At 43.7% G+C, this 22,947-nt stretch overlaps 1 protein-coding gene across 1 annotated transcript in view; it reads left to right on the forward strand.

Annotated features, from left to right (window-relative positions):
- Positions 1-22,947, forward strand: part of nod2 (nucleotide-binding oligomerization domain containing 2) — a 62,832-nt gene that overhangs the window by 24,527 nt on the left and 15,358 nt on the right. The window contains 1 exon segment of the mRNA XM_060837713.1: positions 671-772. Within this exon segment, the coding sequence (XP_060693696.1) occupies positions 671-772 (102 nt within the window).

Genomic DNA, 22,947 nt, shown 5'->3' on the forward strand with positions numbered 1-22,947 from the left:
CTTGCTCTCAAATCTCTCCCATAGATCACCCAGTACTGCCTCAGAAACCTCATCATATTTATCCGTATGCATCTCCACTTCTCAAATGCCTCATCCGTTTCCTCATCCCTTACTCTGTTCTGTTATTGGTAACTACAAATGCCAATTGCCTGTCGAGCAACTACAATTGTTATGTTCCTCGTAAGCTTGCTTTTTGCCCACACATTTGCCACAAATTCCTTTTGTTTTCTTCACAACCTCTACCCTTGGTCTATAGCCATGTACTGATCTCTAGGTTATCCTAGACATTCATCTATCATATTACACTCTATAAATATTATAAATACTGGCTCAGCCAGCAATGCCCTTGTCCCATGAGTGAATTTTTAAAAAACATGCAGAGTCTGTTGCTTCTTTTTACAAATATTGCATTTTTCACATTTTTAAGTACAATTTTACATGATTGAAAAGCAGCTTCTTATGAAACATTTAGTTATTCTTCTGTATCACATTCTATCTGAATGTAAATGATCATTTATTTACATTAAAAAAACTTATTCTGCCATTGATTTGGTGATGGACATCCAAAGTCTATGTACTGCACAGTTCCCATTAGCTCACACATTACTCTTTTTACTTCCCATTAGCTCACACATTACTCTTTTTACTATGTTTAAATTTTCAATGTTAGGCTCGAAAGCTGCTGGATCTCACTAAAGCTAAAGGGGAAGATACAGCTCAGGTCCTGTCAGACTACGTTGAATCTGAACCTGGACTATCAAACCCATCCTCGGTAAGGAATATCTCCAGCTTCTTAAAATTGATAGTTTTCTATCACTGCTGCTTTCTCAACACTGTCTAGGAAAGATTTCTGCTTCATAGCATTAAACCTCACTGCCTTCAAATAAGAAAATGTAAAATTGTGAGAACGTGTATTTCAATTGCATGCATAGCTCTGCTAATTGGTGTATCACTGCTAATGGCCTTTTAATATATGACTGTGTCAAAGGCAAACTCTCCCCCCTCATCCTTCTTGACTCCTCAGCAGCCATTTCTTACATTGTGCTTTTCCACTGGTGTGCAACTAGGTGGACTGCTCTTACCACCAGAACTTCGAGAGAAGAGTCATATCAGACTTGAAATGTTAACTCTGTTTTTCTCTTCAGAGATGTTGATATCTCGGGTGAATTTCTCTAGTAATCTCTGTTTGCTTATGAAATGTTCTTCTAACACTTGATAGCATCCCCGCGGGACACTCTTACTTTACAACATTCCTTAGAATCTATCTATTTAACCAAAAGTTTGATTTCCATGGAATTTCCACAACAATACCACCCACGGCCCAAGTTCAGGTTTCCTAGCACATTCAATTTTCAATACCCAATATTTGGGCTCTCAGCCAAAAATGCAAACCTAAGAGCCCAGATATCCATTAGACTTTTGGATTAGCTACACCCAAGGGAAAACATTGCTTGGTTCACAGCATCTGTTCTTCAAATGCTCAGTGTTTATTTAGACATGATAAAGAGATGCATAGTACTTAAAGTTTCGACCACTGGCCCTTTACAGTTCAGGTTGATTGATACTTTTATAGGACTTTGGTGATTTTCAAAGCATTTTTAAAGGATTATCCCACGTGATGTTCATACTGTAAGGTTCTGCATAGAATATGTAATGGATGAATAGGCATACAGGTTAAGATGGAGGACATGGGAGAATATAGGGCTGGATGGAAGGGCATTGGTCATGGAGGGTATACAGGCTGTTTGTAGAAGGGCATGTAGTCACATGGACATGAGAATTGAGGGATGGAGTACAATCTTTGGAAATTGTTTTTACAATATCTAGATCAAACTCCACACTTAGCAGCTACCTTGGCTCCTTCAAGATCTCATTCTGGGAACAGTGGATCATACCCCTGTTAGCACCAATTGCCCCCACCCCAAACAGAAATGGTACCTTTGCAGGTACTTTCTCCTGAGGTAGGTGCAACAATCCAGGAAGTTTTCTAATTACTGCTACCACCTCAAGATGGAAATCCAGTCCTATATTTTCTTGTATGGCTCAGTATCATAATTTGTTTCAACATGTATTTATGAAACACTTGGAATTAACATCAAGCTCTCCAATTTAATTACTGTAAATAAAACATTTCTTTAGGTTTTTTGTGATGTTAAACACTAACATTGACATTTACGTGAATGACCTGGATGAGAATATGAAAGGCAGAGGAGAAAGTGAGGACTGCAGAGGCTGGAGATCAGAATTGAGAGTGTAGTGCTGGAAAAGCACAGCAGGTCAGGCAGCATCCGAGGAGCAGGAGAATTGACAGTTCGGGCATAAGCCCTTCGTCAGGAATGGCTTATTCAGGAATGATGAATGGCTTATGCCTGAAATGTCGATTCTCCTGCTACTCCAATGCTGCCTGACTTGCTGTGCTTTTCTGGCAGTACACTCTCAAATATGAAAGGCATGGTTAGTAAGTTTGTGGGCGACACCAAAATTGGTAGCATAATGGACAGTGGAGAACATTATCTTGCAGTACAACAGGATTTTGATCTGCTGGGCCAGTTTAATTCAGTTGAACGTGAGGTGTTGCATTTTAGTAAGACAAACCAGGGAAGGACTTACATAGTTAGTTGTAGGGCCCTGGGGAGTGTTGTTGAACAGAGAGACCTAGGGGTTCAGGCACCTGTTCTTTAAAAGTGGTGACACAGGTACACAGTGGTGAAAAAGGACTTTGATACGCTTGCCTTCATTGGTCTGAGAATTGAGTGGAGCCGTTTGGATGTCATGTTACAGCTGTACAAGATATTGGTGAAGCCATATTTAGAGTTCAATTTACAATTCTGGTTGCCCTGCTATTGGAAGGATGTTATTAAACTGGAAAGCGTGTAGAAAATATTTACAAGGATGTTGCCATGACTGGAAGGTTTGAGTTACAAGCAGAGTTGGATAGGCAGGGACGTTTTTCCCTGGACCATAGGAGACTGAGGGATGACCTTATAGAATCACAGAATACCACAGTGTGGTAAGAAGGCATTTAGTTCATCATGTTTGCACTGATCCTTCAAAGAGCATCTCACTTAGACCAAGCTCCTTGCCCTATCTCTGTAATACTGCATTTTACCATGGCTAATCCACCTGGCCTGCACATCCTAATTACTATGGATAATTTAGCGTGGCCAAGAGACCTTACCTGCACATCTTTGGACTTTGGGAGGAAACCAGAGCATCCAACGGAAACCCACGCAGACGCGGGGAGAACATGCACATTCTAAACTGATAGTCATCCGAGGCTGGAATCGCACCCGGATCCCTGGCACTATAAGTAGCAATGCTAACCCTGATACACCATTCCACACATATAAAATCATGAGGGACATAGATAAGGTGGATTTCAAGATCTTTTCCCCAGAATAGGGAAATCCAAACAAAAAGGGTGTGGGTTTAAAGTGAGAGGGGAAAGATTTAAAAGGGACTTGGGGGGCAACTTTTTCACACAGTGAGACGGCCAGAGGAAGTGTTCCATGCAGATATAACAATTATAACAGTTAAAAGAAATTTGGGCAGGTACGTGGATAGGAAAGGTTTAGAAGGATATGTGCCAAATGCAGGCAAATGGGACTAGTTCAGTTTAGGAAATGTGGTCCACATGAATGAGTTGGGCTGAAAGGCTTGTTTCTGTGCTGTATGTGTCCAAGACTCTATGACCAACAGTTTGAGAGATGCCACATTGTTACTGTGCTTAACTATGAGCCTGTCCTAATTTCTACACACATCAGTATCATCCCACTCTGTCAGAGCTAAATATGATAAGAAGGTGTGTGGGTGTGAGCTCACATCTGAGACTTGAGCCCTGCTTTACCTTCTTGTCCAACAGTCATCAAGTTGGCTGCTAAAGGATTTCAAAGGGGTGACGCTGTAAAGCATGGCTGTGAAGGGTGCAAAGAGGAAGGAGGGGGTCAACAACAGTCAGTCAAAAGAAAATCAACATTTCAGGCAAAAACCCTTCATTAGGAATGAAGAGCTTTCCTGATGAAGGGCTTTTGCCTGAAACATCAATTTTCCTGCTCCTCGGATGCTGCCTCACCTGATGCGCTTTTCCAGCACCGCATTCTTGACTCTAATCTCCAGCATCTGCAGTTCTCACTTTTGTCTAACAGTCAGTAGAAGCCTGACTTCAAATTGTGGGGAATGTTAGTCACCGCATTAAGCATGGTCACCTCCAGATGGCAGAGTGGGAAGGGTGGATAGGTGTAGGTGAATGTAGTCAAGTTGGGTGGCGACTTGTGGAAGTATGAAACCTATGGGATTGACAGGATGAGCCACTGGGAAGGGGATGTGGATGTTTGTGGGCTCACATAAAACATAGAAAGTAGGAGCAAGAGTAGGATGTTTGGCCCTTTGAAAGTGCTCATCATTTAGCATGTTCATGGCTGACCATGCAACTTAATATCTTGATCATACTTCCTCCCCAGATCCTATGTTTCCTTTAGCCCTAAGAACTATATTTAACTCCCTGTTGAAGATATTCAGTGCTTTGTCCTCAACTACTTTCTGTGGTAGACAATTCCAGAGGTTAATTTAAAGTACCTGGGATCTGGCATAATATGTTGAGATGGATAGAAAATTAGTTAGCAGACAGAAAACAAATTGTAGGAATAAATGGGTCTTTTTCTGAATGGCAGGCATTGAATAATGGGGTACCTCAGGGATCAATGCTAGGACCCAGCTATTCACAATATATGTTCATTGTTTAGATGAGGGAACTAAATGTAATATCTCAAAGTTTGCAGAAATCAGGGTGGACAGGTGAGCGAGGATGCAGCAATGTTGCAGTGTGAGTGAGTGGGCAAGTGCATAGCAGATGCAGCCTCATGTGAATAAATGTGAGGTTATCCATCTGGGTAGCACAAATAGGAAAGCAGATTATTACTTGAATGGCTGTAAATTGTGAGAGAGGAATATTCAACAAAACCTGGGTGTCTTAGTGCAGCAGTCGCTGAAAGTAAATGTGTAGGTACAGCAGGCAGGAAAGAAGGCAAACTCCTTGAGGCCTTCATAACAAGCGGAATTGAGCCCAGGAACAAGAATGTCTTGCTATATTTATACAGGGCATTGTTGAGATTACACCTGGAATATTGTGTACAGTTTTGATCTCCATATCTGAGGAAGGTTTTCTTGCTACAGAGGAGGTGTAATGAACATTTACCAAATTGATTCCTAGAGTGGTAGGACTGACATATGAGGAGAGATTGAGTCAGTTAGGAGTTTAGAAGAATGAGTGGTGATCTCATAGTAACCTATCCAATTCTAACAGGACTAAATGGATTAGATGCAGGAAGGATGTCCTGATGGTGGGGTAGCCCAGAAGCAGTGGTCAGAGTTTAAGATTTAAGGAGTAAACCTTTTAGGAGTGAGATAAGGAGAAATTTCTTCACCCAGAGAGTGGCGAGCCTATGGAATTCATTACCAGAGGAAGCTAAACACTTTGAAGCGAAAACATTTTATATTTAAGATGGGAGTAGATATAGCTCTTGTGGCTAAAGGGATCAAGGGATGTGGGTGGTTGGAGGGATTAGGGTAATGAGCTTGATCATATTGAATGGCAGAACAGGTTTGAGGGGTAGAATGGCTTACTCATTTTCCTAATTTCTATGTTTCTATGAAGAAATTTCTCCTCATCTCAGTCCAAAATTGCCTAACCTATATCTTTAGACTTTGAACCTAGGCTGAACTCCCCAGGCAATCTGAAACATCCTTCCTGCATTCACCCTATATAGTCATGAAATAATTTATAGAATTTTAGAAATCTGTGAGATCCCTTTTCATTCTTCTAAACTCTCATGAATGTACTCCCAACTGATTCAGTCTCTCTTTATACATCAGTCCTGCCATCCCAGTAATGAGTCTGATAAATTTTGGTGCACTCCGTCCATGGCCAGAATATCCTCCTTCAAACAAAACTGCACACAGTACCCTAGAAGTGGTCTCACCAAGGCCTTGTACAATTGCAGCGAGATATCCCTCCTGCTGTACTTGAATGCTGTCACTATGAAAGCCAACATACCATTTTAACTTCTTCACCACTTGAATGCTTATTTTAAGCAACTGGTTTACAATGACACCCAGATCATGTTTCCCTTCCCCTCTTTCTGAATCCACCACCACGTACAATAATCTGCCTTCCTGCTTTCATTACCAAAATGGATGACTTCACACTTATCCACATTATAGTTCATCTTCTACTCAATTGCCCATCCACTCAGCTTGTTGAAATTACACTGCAGCATCTCTGTATCCTCCTGACAGTTCACCTCCCACCTAGCTTTGTGTTGTCTGCGAACTTGAGATATTATATTTAGATCCTTCATGTAAATAATGAACACATATTGTGAATAGCTGGGGTCCAGACTCTGATCCCTGCATTACCCCTTTAGTCATTGACTGCCACTCAAAAAAAATCTGTTTATTCCTATGCTTTGGTTCCTGTCTGCCAACCAGTTTTCTTTTCATGGCAGCACATTGCCCGCAATGCCGTGTGCTTTAATTTTGCATGATGATCTCTAATGCTGTATGTGCAGGCAAAGGCTAGAAGCCTTTGGCAGAAGAGTGCACGCGGTCACCTTCCATTATGCTGAAAATAATACATTTTCTGATGTACAAAAAAAAAGAAAATGATTAAAACCACACTCAGAGTGGGCAGGGTGAGTGGCTCAACATATGAGGCAAGGTGCTGCAGCACATAATGTTCTTAAGACTTTTAATGGGGAACAACACAGGTCACCAGCTACTGAAGGGTCTAGCACTAGTGCCTGTAGGCTGCATACTCCCTGCTCATTCTACAGTATTGGCCCTCCCAGTAGATGCACCTCCTTGCAGAGCTATTGCAGATCAACTGTTTGGCAGCTACACATTTATGCACAGAGGGTCGAAAAATTAGGTATTGTCTTCCAGGATAACTAAAAGTTCCAGAAGCACTCAAATCCACATCTGTGTATTGTTCCCTGCTTATGTGGTCAGCTCTCACCACAAACCTCTCCATGAAGTCTCTTGTTTGGTCATGAACTGTGGCTGATGGTCTGACAATTGTGTTGAGCACCTAGAGAAAGAACCTCAAAAGCAGATGTATGAAAGTTAATGTCAAAAATGTTGCTTTACAGCAATTGAATAATTGGACTGAAGGGTCTGTTTCTGTGCTGTATGACTCTATGCCAACAAAGTGCCACACAATGTTTTCTTATTTCTCTCCCGCTCTCTACACCTATGTGCACATCCTGTCCTGCAGTTTGGAGGAGGGGGTCTGCACTGAGGCAGATGCTGTTAGTTCTGGAGGTTTGGCAGGGTGACCCCAACGTGACGCTTGTGTCAAGACAGGGTGTCTGGATGAGTGCATGAGTATCATCAACTTCAACTTTGTGACTGGAGGGTGGCAGGCCAAGTGAAGATGAAGGTTTGGGCTACCTTTGTACATACCTAGGAATATTGTGAGCATCCAGATAGACTCAGGAGTGAGGTAGTGTTAAGAAAGTACGTGAAAATCCTAAAGATGTAGCCTAGTCCAGTCCCTCAGCTGGGTGTGTGTCTCTGAGCACACCATATCCTTGCTGCAGCAATACAATCAGAGTGCCAGTGGAGCCCAGCATACAGTATTGAAATGCAGAAACACCCTCTAACTGGATCAGGGATGTGCATGGGGACTCTTAGAGGCCAGTACATGTTGATGCTGGTATCTGTGGATGTGGGGTGTGTGTGTGGCTGGTATCCAAGGAGCATATCCTCAGATGTTTGTGCCTGGTTTCCAACATTTAAGTAATTTGGAGCAAGCGGTGAGCTTAATCTGCATGATGCCCTCTCTGGTTTCCTGGTTGAGCTTTCTGGACTTCCAGCTCAAGGTGAGCTCGCTAATATGAGACATTGAATATTGATGAGATGAGTTGGGCTGTTAACTAGTAATAATGACCGTCCATTGGCAACTTGTCACTGCCTGGCAAGAATCTTACCAGACCACTTGTGATAAGTATAAAAGGTGGCATAATTGCAACAACACCAAGATAGATCTTGCCACACTTGGTACCTGATTCTGCCACACATCTCCCTCGTAGCTGATGTCCCTTAGATGTCTATTAGATACCACCAAGGTGTATTACATTGTTCTTAATTCCTCATAAGCATGCATCAATCCTCTCCCCTATTTCTGGTTAAGTTATAAGACACTTGTGAGACTTCAGCTGGAGTGTTATGTACATTTCTGGGTACCATCTCATAGGAAAGGTGAAAGAGTGTGAGAGCGATTTACAAGAATGTTTTCATTGATGAAAAACTTCAGGTATGAGGATAAATTGAAGAAGTTGGGACTTTTGTCCTTGGAGAGAAACAACTAAGAGGAGATTTGATAGTGTTTTTCAAAATCACGAGTGGGCAGGATGGAGTAGAGAGGGAGAAACTGGTACCATTTGTAAAAGGAACAGGAACACGAATAGGAACAAGAGGGCATGGAATTTAAGTGATTTGCAAAAGAAGGGTCATTTGAGGAAAAAAAGAGACTTGCTTCAAAGTGTTGTGGGGGCAGGTAAAAACAAGGTCTGCAGATGCTGGAAACCAGAGTCCAGATTAGAGTGGTGCTGGAAAAGCACAGCAGGTCAGGCAGCATCCGAGGAGCAGGAAAATTGATGTTTCGGGCAAAAGCCCTTCATCAGGGATAGAGGCAGACTGCCTGCAGAGTGGAGAGATAAATGAGAGGGGCTGGGGGGGAGGGGGAGAGAGAAAGTAGCATAGAGTACAATAGGTGAATGGGTGTGGGGATGAGGGTGATAGGTCAGAGAGAAGGGTGGAGTGGATAGGTGGAAAGGAAGATAGGACAGGTCATGAGGGCGGTGCTGAGCTGGAAGGCTGGAACTGGGTGAAGTGAGGGAAGGGGAAGTGAGGAAACTGGTGAAATCCACATTGATACCATGGGGTTGAAGTGTTCCTAGGCAGAAGATGAGGTGTTCTTCCTCCAGGCGTCAGGTGGTGAGGGAGCGGCGGTGAAGGAGGCCCAGGACCTGCATGTCCTCGGCAGAGTGGGAGGGAGAGTTGAAATGTTGGGCCACAGGGTGGTGGGGTTGGTTGGTGCGGGTGTCCCAGAGATGTTCCCTAAAGCGCTCTGCTAGGAGGCATCCAGCCTCTCCAATGTAGAGGAGACCGCATCGGGAGCAATGGATACAATAATGATATTGGTGGATGTGCAGGTGAAGCTTTGATGGATGTGGAAGGCTCCTTTGAGGCCTTGGATGGAGGTGAGGGAGGGGGTGTTGGCGCAGGCTTTGCAATTCCTGTGGTGGCAGGGGAGGGTGCCAGGACGGGAGGGTGGGTTGTTGGGGGGCGTGGACCTGAGGTAGTCACAGAGGGAACGGTCTTTGCGGAAAGCGGAAATGGGTGGGGAGGGAAACATATCCCTGGTGGTGGGGTCCGTTTGGAGGTGGCAGAAATGTCGTTGGATGATTTGGTTTATACAAAGGTTAGTAGGGTGGAAGGTGAGCATCAGGGGAGTTCTGTCCTTGTTACGGTTGGAGGGATGGGGTTTGAGGGCAGAGAGGCGGGATGTGGATAAGATGCGTTGCAGGGCATCTTTCACCACACGGGGAGGGAATTTGCGGTCTTTAAAGAAGGAGGTTCTGTGTTCTTTGGTGGAACTGGTTCTCCTGGCAGCAGATGCGATGGAGGCGGAGGAATTGGGAATATGGAATGGCATTTTTGCAGGGGGTGGGGTGGGAAGAGGTATAATCCAGGGAGCTGTGGGAGTTGGTGGGTTTGCAAAACAATGTCAGTGTCAAATCGGTCGTCATTAGTGGAGATGGAGGGGTGGGGTTTGAGGGCGGAGGGGCGGGATATGGTCCAGGAAGGGGAGGGAGATGTCAGAGATGATCCAGGTGAATTTAAGGTCGGGGTGGAATGTGCTGGTGAAGTTGTGGGTGTAGGTCTAATTGAGTGTGTTGAATAATTCTTTGGGTAGGAATAACATGCAGGTTAATGGAGAAAAAAGCAGTCGATTGGCAATAGGCAAATGAAAGTGAGAACTGCAGATGCTGGAGATCAGAGCTGAAAATGTGTTGCTGGAAAAGCGCAGCAGGTCAGGCAGCATCCAAGGAGCAGGAGAATCGACGTTTCGGACATGAACTCTTCTCGGTAAATGATGCCTGTGCATGGAAGATGGGCTGAATGGCCTCCTTCTGCATCAAAAGACTTTTATGATTCTGTGAAGCACCTTCCTTTGAATTATATTACATGTTCTGTTCATAAGTTACAAACACTCCTTAAAGATAAACGGAGAAAAATGTACAAATTTTGTATAAATCTCCGATAATTTCTTTTATGTATGAGTCCCAAGCTGATATCAGAATCTGATAAGAATTACTTCTCAAAGTGATGAAGTATCATACACTTAATTATCTACGGTTATAACTGATTACCAGTTGGTAAGATAGTGTGTTGCAATAGTACAAAGATTGCCATGGATTTTGGATTTTTAATATTGTTCACTGTTGTTTAGGTAATGCTTGCTTGAAGTATCAGGAAAAGTTGAGCTCTACATTGTCTGCTCAGTCCCGATTTCTAACAAACTATGCTGGAACTGAAAATATGTGCCTGGAGGACATTTATGTGGATTGTCACTTGGAAGTATCCAATACTGCCGCTGCTCAAAATGGCTGCTTGTCATTCCTCGTTAGACTGGAAGACATCTTTGGATCAGATGGAATATTAAATAAAGATGCAGATACTGTGCTGATCACTGGGGAAGCGGGAAGTGGGAAAAGCATTTCACTGCAGCAAATGCAACAATTATGGGCAACAAAACAAGCTTTTCAGGACTTCACATTTGTATTTCTTTTAGCTGCAGAAGGTTCAACTTCATTGATAAACCCATTTCACTTCAAATGTTACTGTTTGAACATTGCTGCTGGCCTGATGATCACCAGAGTGAAGTGTTCCAGTACCTCCTCAACCATCCTGAAGAGGTCATATTCCTGTTTGATGGGTTTGATGAATTTAAATTCCAGTTTACAGATGAAGAAAGACACTGTTCTCCCTCAAAGCCTACCACTGCACTGAATTTGATCTTTAATCTTCTCCAAGGAAATTTGATGAAAAACACTAAAAAAAGTTATGACCGGCAGACCAAATGCAGTAACTGCCAATTTAAGAAAATATTTGCAGAAAGAGATCACACTAAAAGGTTTCTCACCAGAGAGAATTGGAAAGTTCATAAGGAAATGCCATAGAAACTCATCAAGTGCAGAACGTATTTTGTGTTTTGTTGAGGCAAACTCAGCTCTTCATGGACTCTGTGATGTGCCCTTCTTCTGTTGGATAGTTTCAAAGTGCCATGAACAGTTAATGCAGAATGGGAGTGATTTCACTCACACAATGACTGATGTTTATCTGTTGATTCTAGAACACTTTTTATTGCATCTTACTCAAAACAGCCGAGGAACAAATGAGATTTTGCTGAGCCATGTTGCTACAATCCTCCATCTTGGCAAATTAGCATTGGATGGTTTAAACATTTGCTGTTACTTATTCTAAGCTGTACAGCTACAAGATGCTGAGGTATCAGAAGAAGACATTTCTTTAGGTTTCCTTGTCTGTAGTCATAGTTTCTCACATGCACACAATGCAGTTAGCAATAGGAATTATGAGTTTCTTCACATCATTGTCCAGTGTTTCTTTGTTGCACTGTACATCACTTTAAATAATGACGTGGCACAACCTACTCTTCACTCATTGTTCAAACACAGACAGGAAAACCCATCCCTGTGCATAATGTCAGCAGGCTGCTATAAAGGTTGGTCATTTAATTGTCACCAATCTCATGAAGAAGATAAAAGGAGATATGAACTCTGTTACAGGAAGCGGAGACATCAAATCTTCAAATAACAGCAAGCTTTGTTTCGGGGCTTTTGTCTAGTAGCACAGGGACCTGATGGGGAAGACCACCCTCTTTCAGAAGCAATCCAAAACGTGCAGACTTGTTAAAAAATACTTAGCAAAGTGTATACAGAAACATTTCCTATCCATATCACCAGCTGTTGGAGGAGAGAAGAAGAGCATGCATGCTTTGCCAGAATTTGGTGGATTAAATGCATTTATGAAATGCAAAACAGTGATTTGGCTAAAGAAGCTGTTAGTAAATTGCAAGTTGATCACTTGAAGTTGACCTATTGTGGAGTAGCTGAAAATGTGTTGCTGGTTAAAGCGCAGCAGGTCAGGCAGCATCCAAGGAACAGGAAATTCGACGTTTCGGGCACAAGCCCTTCATCAGGAATGAGGAAAGTGTGTCCAGCAGGCTAAGATAAAAGGTAGGGAGGAGAGACTTGGGAGAAGGGCGATGGAGATGTGATAGGTGGAAGGAGGTCAAGGTGAGGGTGATAGGCCGGAGTGGGGTGGGGGCGGAGAGGTCAGGAAGAAGATTGCAGGTTAGGAAGGCGGTGCTGAGTTCGAGGGAATCGACTGAGACAAGTTGGGGGGAGGGGAAATGAGGAAACTGGAGAAATCTGAGTTCATCCCTTCTGGTTGGAGGGTTCCCAGGCGGAAGATGAGGCGCTCCTCCTCCAACCGTCGTGTTGTTATGTTCTGGCGATGGAGGAGTCCAAGGACCTGCATGTCCTTGGTGGAGTGGGAGGGAGAGTTAAAGTGTTGAGCCACGGGGTGGTTGGGTTGGTTGGTCCGGGCGTCCCAGAGGTGTTCCCTGAAGCGTTCCGCAAGTAGGCGGCCCGTCTCCCCAATATAGAGGAGGCCACATCGGGTGCAGCAGATGCAATAGATGATGTGTGTGGAGGTGCAGGTGAATTTGTGGCGGATATGGAAGGATCCCTTGGGGCCTTGGAGAGAGGTAAGGGAGGAGGTGTGGGCGCAAGTTTTGCATTTCCTGCGGTTGCAGGGGAAGGTGCCGGGAGTGGAGGTTGGGTTGGTGGGGGATGTGGACCTGATGAGGGAGTCACGAAGGGAGTGGTCTTTGCAGAACGCTGATAGGGGAGGGGAGGGAAATATATCCCTGGTGGTGGGGTCCGTTTGGAGGTGGTGGAAAAGACGGCAGATGATACGCTGTATATGGAGGTTGGTGGGGTGGTAGGTGAGGACCAGTGGGGTGCTGTCCTGGTGGCGGTTGGAGGGGCGGGGCTCAAGGGCGGAGGAGCGGGAAGTGGAGGAGATGCGGTGGAGGGCATCGTCGATCACGTCTGGGGGGAATCTGCAGTCTTTGAAGAAGGAGGCCATCTGGGCTGTACGGTATTGGAACTGGTCCTCCTGGGAGCAGATGCGGCAGAGATGAAGGAATTGGGAATATGGGATGGAGTTTTTACAGGGGGCAGGGTGGGAGGAGGTGTAGTCCAGGTAGCTGTGGGAGTCAGTCGGTTTATAGTAGATGTCTGTGTTGATTCGGTCGCCCGAGATAGAAATGGAAAGGTCTAGGAAGGGGAGGGAGGAGTCTGAGACGGTCCAGGTGAATTTGAGGTCGTATTGTGGAGTAGGACCTGTTGAATGTACTGCTCTTGCTTATGCCCTCAAACACTTGAAAAGTCCCATGGGATTACAGTTAGATTACAACTCAGTTGGTGATTTAGGAATTGAACAACTCCTTCCCTGCTTGGACATTTGCCACTCAATTTAGTAAGTTTATTTTTAGTCCCAATCCATATTTGCTGATACTAGTAGATGAATGTTTAATAAGTTTGTGCCACAATTCTTTGTTTGCTATTTTGGGAAAGAAGATAACCAAAAGTTCAAATCCAATTTCCTGTCTTTTGCTGCAAGTTAGTCTCATCCGTTTATAAGAAGAAACAAGATATCTGAACAAACGTTCCTTGTTTGTTGTTATAGATTTGTTATCAAAATATAAGACAAGAGTATTGTAGGCCTTGGTATGTATTTTCCACTACTATCGAAAATAAGTCATTTCAGGCAGTGGTTTAGGAATACAGTGGTATGATTAGCAGGAAAAATAATACAAATAAATTTAAGCAGACTCTTGTGGAGATTAATAGGTTTTATTAAATAGACCTGAGTACAATAAGCACTTAATATTGTTTTCAAATTTTATCTTCATCGAAGATGATGACAAATGTTTCCCTCAAGTCCTTATCTTTCGCCCAAAGTTTTTTGCCTGGTCTCAGTGCTGTCCCTTTCCCTCTAAGTCAGAAAATCATGGGTATAGGCCCCATTTCTAACTCTTGAACATCATCCTCGAATGACAGTTCTTGCTGAGAAAATGCTGCATTTTAAGTGATTTCATTGTCTGAAATAGATAGTAACTGCGACTTAACAGATCCAATGGCAGTACATGAGAAGTAGCAGATATTCTTTCTGGTGTCCTGATCAAAATTTGTCCATCATCTAACACCACCATAACAGCTTATCTGGTCATTTACTTCCATGCTGCTCTTGGAATCTTGAGTGAATAGAGTTGTAGCTCCTGAAGTTCCTTATGTTATCATAGTGGCTGTCATCAAAAACATCATATGGAGTGCTTTTGGACCTCATGAAATTGTGAATGCTAATCATTTTTGAATGTGCTTTCTACACTGAAAATCTGTGTGTTTATATAATTGCTACATTGCTAATGTTAACTGCAATAAAATAACAGAAGTAGAACCACATGTCACCATAATTTAGAGATACCATTTTCCTTCAAATATGTGAAATGTTAGAAAGTCTTTCTACAAAATTATACTTACCCATTCAATGAATTGTGACTAGAAAAATGTTTATCAGAGACTAGCTTCATGAGATCAAAGGAAATTCGGAGCCAGAGCAAGTCACTTGGCCTATTAAATTGCACTGCCATTCATGAAGTTCGTGGCTGATCTGATTGTAACCTTAACTTCATTTACCTGCTCCCACATCACCCTTGACTACCTTGTAGATCAAACATCAATGATCCAGTCTTTGCTGCTTCTTTGAAGATGAAAATTCCAAAGTTAATGTTACTCTGAAAGAAGGAATTTCTCTCCCCATCTTAAATGGGAAATCTAACAGTTTTAAATTGAATCCCTAGTTCGAGATAACCCAATCTCAACATCTAACCTGTAAATCTCATCATATGTACCCAGTCAATTCCATCAGAATGTTATATCTTTCAAAAAAAATCACCTCATTCTTCTAAACTGCAATGAGCTTGGCCCAACCTGCTCAATCTTTCCTATGAAGGCAAACCCCTCATTCTAATATTCAGCCTGAGTAAACTATCTCGGAGCTGAAATAAATATTTTTCAAACTACCTGATTTCCAGTTTCCTTGATATGTCTCATAATAGGAGACAGTGAGGTCTACAGATGCTGGAGATCAGAGTTGAGAGTGTGTTGCTGGAAAAGCAAAGTACGTCAGGCAGCATCCGAGGAGCAGGAAAACCAACGTTTCAGGCCAGAGCCCTTCGTCAGGAATGCTCTTCATTCATTCCCAATGAAAGGCTCCAGCCCGAAACGTCTATTTTCCTACTCCTCGGATGCTACCTGACCTGCTGTGCTTTTTCAGCAACACACTCAACTATGTTTCATAATAGTTTACAATACTTCAGATTTTCTGATGACTCTTCAATATTGGGGCTGAATTTTTTCCACACTTTGGTTAACTGTGAACTTTGGAGTGTTTCATGGAATGTTTCTTTTGTGAGCCCTGGCAATTCTTTTTGCACAGTTCTCTGCTGCTCACCTCATTAAGTGTGCCCCTCATTCCATTGTGCCTCTCTCACACAATCATATGAGTCGGCTCAGTCAGAAAGTAAGGAGGCATGGGTTACAGGGAAATCTGGCTGTCTGGATTCAGAATTGGCTTGCCCATAGAAGACAGAGGGTAGTAGTAGATGGAAAGTATTCCGTCAGGAGCTTGGTGACCAGTGGTATTCCGTAGGGATCGTTTCTGGGATCTCTGCTCTTTGTGATTTTTATAAGTGACTTGGATGAGGAAGTGGAAGGGTGGGTTAGTAAGTTTGACGATGACACAAAGGTTAGTGGAGTGGTGGATAGTGTGGAGGGCTGTTGTAGGTTGCAATGGGGCATTGACAGGATGCAGAACTGGGCTGATAAGTGGCAGATGGGGTTCAGCCTGGAAAAGTGTGAAGTGATTCACTGTGGAAAGTCAAATTTGAATGCAGAATACAGGGCTAATGCAAGGTTTTTGGCAATGTGGAGGAACAGAGGAATCTTGAGATCCATGTCCATGGATCGCTCAAAGTTGGCACCAAGTTGATAGAGTTGTAAAGAAGGCATATAGTAGAAGGCTTTCAGTAGCATGGGGATTGAGTTTAAGAGCCACGAGGTTATGCTGCAGCTCGACAGAACCCTGGTTAGACCATACCTGGAATATTGTGTTCAGTTCTGGTTTCCTCATTATAGGAAAGATGTGGAAGCTTTAGAGAGGGTGCAGAGGAGATTTACCAGGATGCTGCCTGGACTGGAGGGCATGTCTTATGAAGTAAGGTTGAAGGAACTAGAGCTTTTCTTATTGGACTGTAGAAAGATGAGATATGACTTGATAGAGTTGTACAAGATGAGAAGAGGCATAGATAGCGTGGATAGCCAGAGACTTTTTCCCAGGGCAGAAACAGTTATCACGAGGGGGCATGATTTTAAAGTGTTTGGAGGATGGATTAGGGGAGACGTCAGAGGTAGGTTCGTTACACAGAGAGTGGTGGGTGCGTGGAATGCACTGCCAGCAGTGGTGGTAGAGTCAGATACATGAGGGACATTTAACCAACTCTTGGATAGGCACATGGAAGTTAGTCAATGTAGGTTAGTTTGATCTTAGAGTAGGCTAAAAGGTCGGCACAACAGAAGGGCCTGTACTGTGCTGTACTGTTCTATGTATCTTGTGATCAGCAGTAGCAGAAGTGCTCTGCAGTGCTAATATCTTGTGATATTCATGCTGCTGGTGCCATATTTAAACACTGGCTGTGCACCATTTCAAACACCAGAGCCAGGATCTGCCCTTCACAGTGCGTATCACTGAACACTTCCAAAGGAGATGGCTGAGAGAATGATGTTAGTGTCCCTCTTCGTCTGGAGGTTTTGGTGGACAACATTATGAAGAGGACTGCTAGAGAAGACCACATCGCCATACAAAATTATAAGGGGAATGTATAAATGGAAAGTTGGAGTCTTTTTCCTAGGGTAGAAATGCCAATTACATGGGGATGTAGATTTCAGGTAAAAGGAGACAAGTTTAAAGGTGACGTGAGAGGCAAATTTTTTACACAAAGGGTGTTAAGTGCCTGGATAGTACTGCCAGAGGAGGTGGTAGAAACAGATACAATAGCATTTTTAAGAGGCATCTTGACTGATACATGAATAGGCAGGATTTAGAGGGATATGGACCATGTAGAGCAAAAAGGTTTTTAGTTTAGAAGGGTATTGTTTTGGCAGAGGCTGTTTGGGCCGAAGGGCCTGTTCCTGTGCTATACTATTCTTTGTTCTTTCTTTGTTCGGGTAAGTGAGAACATCTTCTCTCTGCTACCTCAGCCTCACTCTAACTCTGCCACTGCAATTAAGTCCACACCAAGGCTCATGGTCTACCATCCTGCACACAGCATTTATATACTCAATAGTTCTCACCAAACCTCTCCCAGCAAACTACCGATCCTTCCTTCCCTTGGCACTTGCTATTCATACATCCAGGACACTTCATCACCTTTCCTCCGTTTGCACCTGCATTATTAGGTTTCCCAGCCAGTTTCTTCTCACTCAATCCCTCCCTTTGTCTCAAGGCTAGAAAATATGGCCTATAATAGGGCCTAGAGGGCAAAAAGGAGTCATTTACATCCTAATCCAAATGAGGAGAGGATCCTTGAGCTCGTGGGAGAGGAGTAAGGCAGCTCATATGGGGATAGTGAGACCTCCATGTCTCAGCAAACACGTTAGATTCATTAAATTGTGCTGCGCTGAGATCTCATTACCACCACTTGGAATGTATTTGTAACGTCCTCAAGCCTCTACTCGCATTGTGCAAAGTATTTCCTCTCATCTTCTGCAGGCACTTGTGGCATTCTCCCATAAGAGATAATCCAACCAGCCATGAGCTCCTCTTCCACCTTTGGAGGATGAAGCTACATGCCCCTCAGAGGAAGCACCAACAGGCAAAATACTTTGGCTTTGGGTACGGATTTGAACCAGATTAGAGTCAGGAGTACCTTCTGGTGAGCACATCATTGACCCATCTTCCCAGCTAGTTCAGGAAGAAATACCCCGGCTGCTGGTACTTGAAGGACCTCCTAGAGATCAGTCATCTGCCCAGTCAAGGGCAGGAGAGGACCCCATTGTAAAGGCCATTAAAAGTTTCAGGCAGCTGACCAGACAGTCATCGGAGCAGTGGGCAGTTTTTTCAGAGATACTCAGTGAAATGAAAGGGTCCACTAACATCATCAGTACCATGCTGGCTCCAGCACCCTTGTATCTGGCTGTCTCCATGGACAGGTTGGTAGCTGATGTGGAAAGTTAGGTCCAGCAGAACACTCAGTTGCTGCTGGAATCACATGTGGAGCTACACTCTATTGCCTTAGGTGTTGGTGCTGAGCAGCAAAAGCAGGGTGAGAAGGGGAAAAGGAATCCAAACCTCACTCCAGATGCTCTATCCTCTCAGGAAACAAATTAGTAACAACAGGAGTTCAGGCCAAGCTGGGACTACAGAGCGGCCAGCCTGAGGCTAGCTCTCTCGACCCTCCAGAGTGCAAAACCCCTTTGCCTTCAGCCTGTTGATGACCTTGAACCCTGTGGGAGAACAAGCTGAGAAAGGTGAACCTGTATCCACATTGGACACTCTCAGCATGTTTGGGCCTTCCAGCTACAAATGAACTGGAGTTGTCCTCCCAAATCTCCAAGTCCAACAATAGAGGGCAGACTCTCCCTACTCCACCCATGAAACCCAGGACTGTACTTGGAAGAAGTGGGAGGGTGAGGAAAAAGAAAACCTTTTACAGGGTACATAGGTGGCACAGCTGACACTTTCTTGTGAATGGAATATCACATCTGTAAACATATTGGCACTTTAAAAAATCGTTATGACGAGCTGGCTGGTTTTTTTGTGTGCACATTTTTTTGGACAAAACTACGGTGGGCCTGTAAGTTCTGAATGAAGCAGCAATACGCTAAAAGACAAGTCAGGGCAGAGTTGCTGCGAACATCAAAATACGCCGACAAGGAATGAGTGCTAAGGGAGCAAGCATTTACCTTGCTTTGATAAATGCAATGGTGGCCTGTCCCTGTGTGCAAAGTGGTGTGGCAGCAGCATTACGATGGGAGATCTCAGTGAGCACCAAAAGTGCAGCATTGAAGTGGTGAACTGTATTGTAAGTGAGCCTGAGATGTGACATGATGACATGTTGTGCTTTGCTAGTGCCATTGCCATGAAAGAAGAGTGGAGGTGATTACAGCCCGTGGAGTTGTTGGGGAATGCTGACCAAGATAGAGGCCTGTGGAACATGCTAGTAAACACTTTGACTTTCAAGTCAGGATTCCTACTGTTTAGTTTCTAACCAGTATCTAACAAAATAGCAGCCTTCATATAAATGTGGCAAAGTTAAGTAACAATGAGATGGTAACGCATGCAAATAGGTTCCTTGCTGCTCCCTGGCAAGATTCTCATTTTGTCAGTATAACTTCAGTGGAAAATGGGACTTTCTGTTATTTTCTCATTCTTGCTATGTTTTCCAGACTTTCTCACCATTGCCCACATTCATTCAGACACTTCCAAAAGTGCCATGATTGGTTTTTGTTTTGGCCTCTGTTTCGACTGTACATACATTATGGGCTGGATTCTACTACAGTGATGCTAAAACATGGAAATCAGATATCAAATCAATTTCTGGTGACTGGATATATACAGTGGAAAAGCTGAAAGTTGTTTTTTTTTGTGACATTACAGTCCTCCAAAACCTTCCATGTTTCTATTTGTTGACTGAATAAAAACTATTTTATGGTATGTTCAACCAACTAGCTAAATTAATGGTGATTTCTAGATTGATTTGATCAGTCCTAAAGTTAATTATTAAAGTTTGTTTTCAGATTAATATTTGCCATAATTTTAAATATCATGCAAAGTTACATTGATGAAAACAGTTTGTGAAAATTTAACAATTCATTTGTTATGTTTGAATGGGCATACATGGCAAACTTTGACTGATTGCTCAAAGACCTATAAAATCTGCTTCAGTTAAAATCTGCTTGCAATTTATTCAGATGAACTAAAAACAAGCTAAGGTTCTCACCTATACAATTGGTGCAGAGCCATGCTTTTAATGTCAGAACACAATTTCTTCGTTTCATTCTTATGCTTAAACATCTTATTTTTTTTAAAAATTAAATGATTCTATGCTGTAAAATTTTAAATTCAATGAATTAATTTTAGGCTTGAAACTTACAGCTAGACTGAGTAATGTGCTTACATTGTATGTTAAGTGGAGAAAAATGCTTACTTTTACCAGCTACGTCAGTGAATAATGATCATATCCATTGTGACAGAATTTGTAGGCAAGCCAAACCATGACCGAGAACATTTTTTTAAACTTTGATGAATTATTGGAAACAAAAAGAGTTTGAAATAATTATTTTTAAAATGATTTGGAGGTGCTGGTGTTGGACTGGGGTGTACAAAGTTAAAAATCACACAACACCAGGTTATAGTGAAACAAAGAACATTATACTGGTATAAACCCACACTTGAGCTCTTATTTGGGCTACAACTCATAAGCTATCTCTATATTTGAACAGATACAAAAAAAATCAAATATTAGTATTTTGGGGAATTGTATTTGTTCCATTTGGACAACAAAACAATGGCATGAATACCGTGGTTGCAAGGAATTTGAGCTGCTACCAAGAGATGTGCAGCTTCCTAAAATTTTAGCAGGATGAACTTTAATCAGTTTTACCTCGAGGAGAGTTGTCTGGAATGACTATTTTAGAAAGCAAATACATTTAGGTTATTTTACAAGTGGATTGAACATTGTTAGTGTAATTAGACATTTTTGATTTTAAAATGTGCTTTATAGAATAATTAAAACTGAGCAGCTTTTTTTAATGTTGATTTATAAAATGTAAATAATTTGATGTTTACATCTTTCAACCTCCGGGGAAATGACATTTCTGATCAAGGTGTCTCCAAACTGGTTGAGTGAGCTCTTGACAGCTGTAATTTGCAAAAGATTGCATAAGAGCAATGCTACCTGTTTCTCTTGGGGTAAAAAATGAGGTCTGCAGATGCTGGAGATCACAGCTGAAAATGTGTTGCAGGTTAGGCAGCATCCAAGGAATAGGAAATTCGACATTTCGGGCATAAGCCCTTCATCAGGAATGAGGAGAGTGTGCCAAGCAGGCTAAGATAAAAGGTAGGGAGGAGGGACTTGGGGGAGGGGCGATGGAGATGTGATAGGTGGAAGGAGGTCAAGGTGAGGGTGATAGGCCGGAGTGGGGTGGGGGCGGAGAGGTCAGGAAGGAGATTGCAGGTTAGGAGGGTGGTGCTGAGTTGAGGGAACCGACTGAGACAAGGTGGGGGGAGGGGACATGAGGAAACTGGAGAAATCTGAGTTCATTCCTTGTGGTTGGAGGGTTCCCAGGCGGAAGATGAGGCGCTCCTCCTCCAGCCGTCGTGTTGTTATGTTCTGCCGGTGGAGGAGTCCGAGGACCTGCATGTCCTCGGTGGAGTGGGAGGGAGAGTTAAAGTTGTAGTGGTTCTGTTCGCCGAGCTGGAAGTTTTTGTTGCAAACGTTTCGTCTCCTGGCTAGGAGACATCATCAGTGCTGTGGAGCCTCCTGCGAAGCGCTTCTTTGATGTTTCTTCCGGCATTTATAGTGGTCTGTCCTTGCCGCTTCCGGGTGTCAGTTTCAGCTGTCCGCTGTAGTGATTGGTATATTGGATCCAGGTCGATGTGTCTGTTGATGGAATTTGTGGATGAATGCCATGCCTCTAGGAATTCCCTGGCTGTTCTCTGTCTGGCTTGCCCTATGATAGTAGTGTTTTCCCAGTCGAAACTGACACCCGGAAGCGGCAAGGACAGACCACTATAAATGCCGGAAGAAACATCAAAGAAGCGCTTCGCAGGAGGCTCCACAGCACTGATAATGTTTCCTAGCCAGGGGACGAAACGTTTGCAACAAAAACTTCCAGCTCGGCGAACAGAACCACTACAACAAGCACCCGAGCTACAAATCTTCGCACAAACTTTGGAGAGTTAAAGTGTTGAGCCACGGGGTGGTTGGGTTGGTTGGTCCGGGCGTCCCAGAGGTGTTCTCTGAAGCGTTCCGCAAGTAAGCGGCCCGTCTCCCCAGTATAGAGGAGGTCAAATCGGGTGCAGCGGATGCAATAGATGATGTGTGTGGAGGTACAGGTGAACTTGTGGCGGATATGGAAGGATCCCTTGGGGCCTTGGAGGGAAGTGAGGGAGGAGGTGTGGGCGCAAGTTTTACATTTCATGCGGTTGCAGGGGAAGGTGCCGGGAGTGGAGGTTGGGTTGGTGGGGGGTGTGGACCTGACGAGGGAGTCACGAAGGGAGTGGTCTTTGCGGAAAGCTGATAGGGGAGGGGAGAGAAATATATCCCTGGTGGTGGGGTCCGTTTGGAGGTGGCGGAAATGACGGCGGATGATACGTTGTATACGGAGGTTGGTGGGGTGGTAGGTGAGAACCAGTGGGGTTCTGTCTTGGTGGCGGTTGGAGGAGCGGGGCTCAAGGGCGGAGGAGCGGGAAGTGGAGGAGATGCGGTGGAGGGCATTGTCGATCACGTCTGGGGGGAGTCTGCGGTCCTTGAAGAAGGAGGCCATCTGGACTGTGCGGTGTTGGAACTGGTCCTCCTGGGAGCAGATGCGGCGGAGACGAAGGAATTGGGAATATGGGATGGAGTTTTTACAGGGGGCAGGGTGGGAGGAGGTGTAGTCCAGGTAGCTGTGGGAGTCAGTCGGTTTATAGTAGATGTCTGTGTTGAGTCGGTCGTCCGAGATAGAAATGGAA

The sequence above is a fragment of the Hemiscyllium ocellatum genome, chromosome 17, assembly GCF_020745735.1.
Source record: "Hemiscyllium ocellatum isolate sHemOce1 chromosome 17, sHemOce1.pat.X.cur, whole genome shotgun sequence".
Taxonomy (NCBI): domain Eukaryota; kingdom Metazoa; phylum Chordata; class Chondrichthyes; order Orectolobiformes; family Hemiscylliidae; genus Hemiscyllium; species Hemiscyllium ocellatum.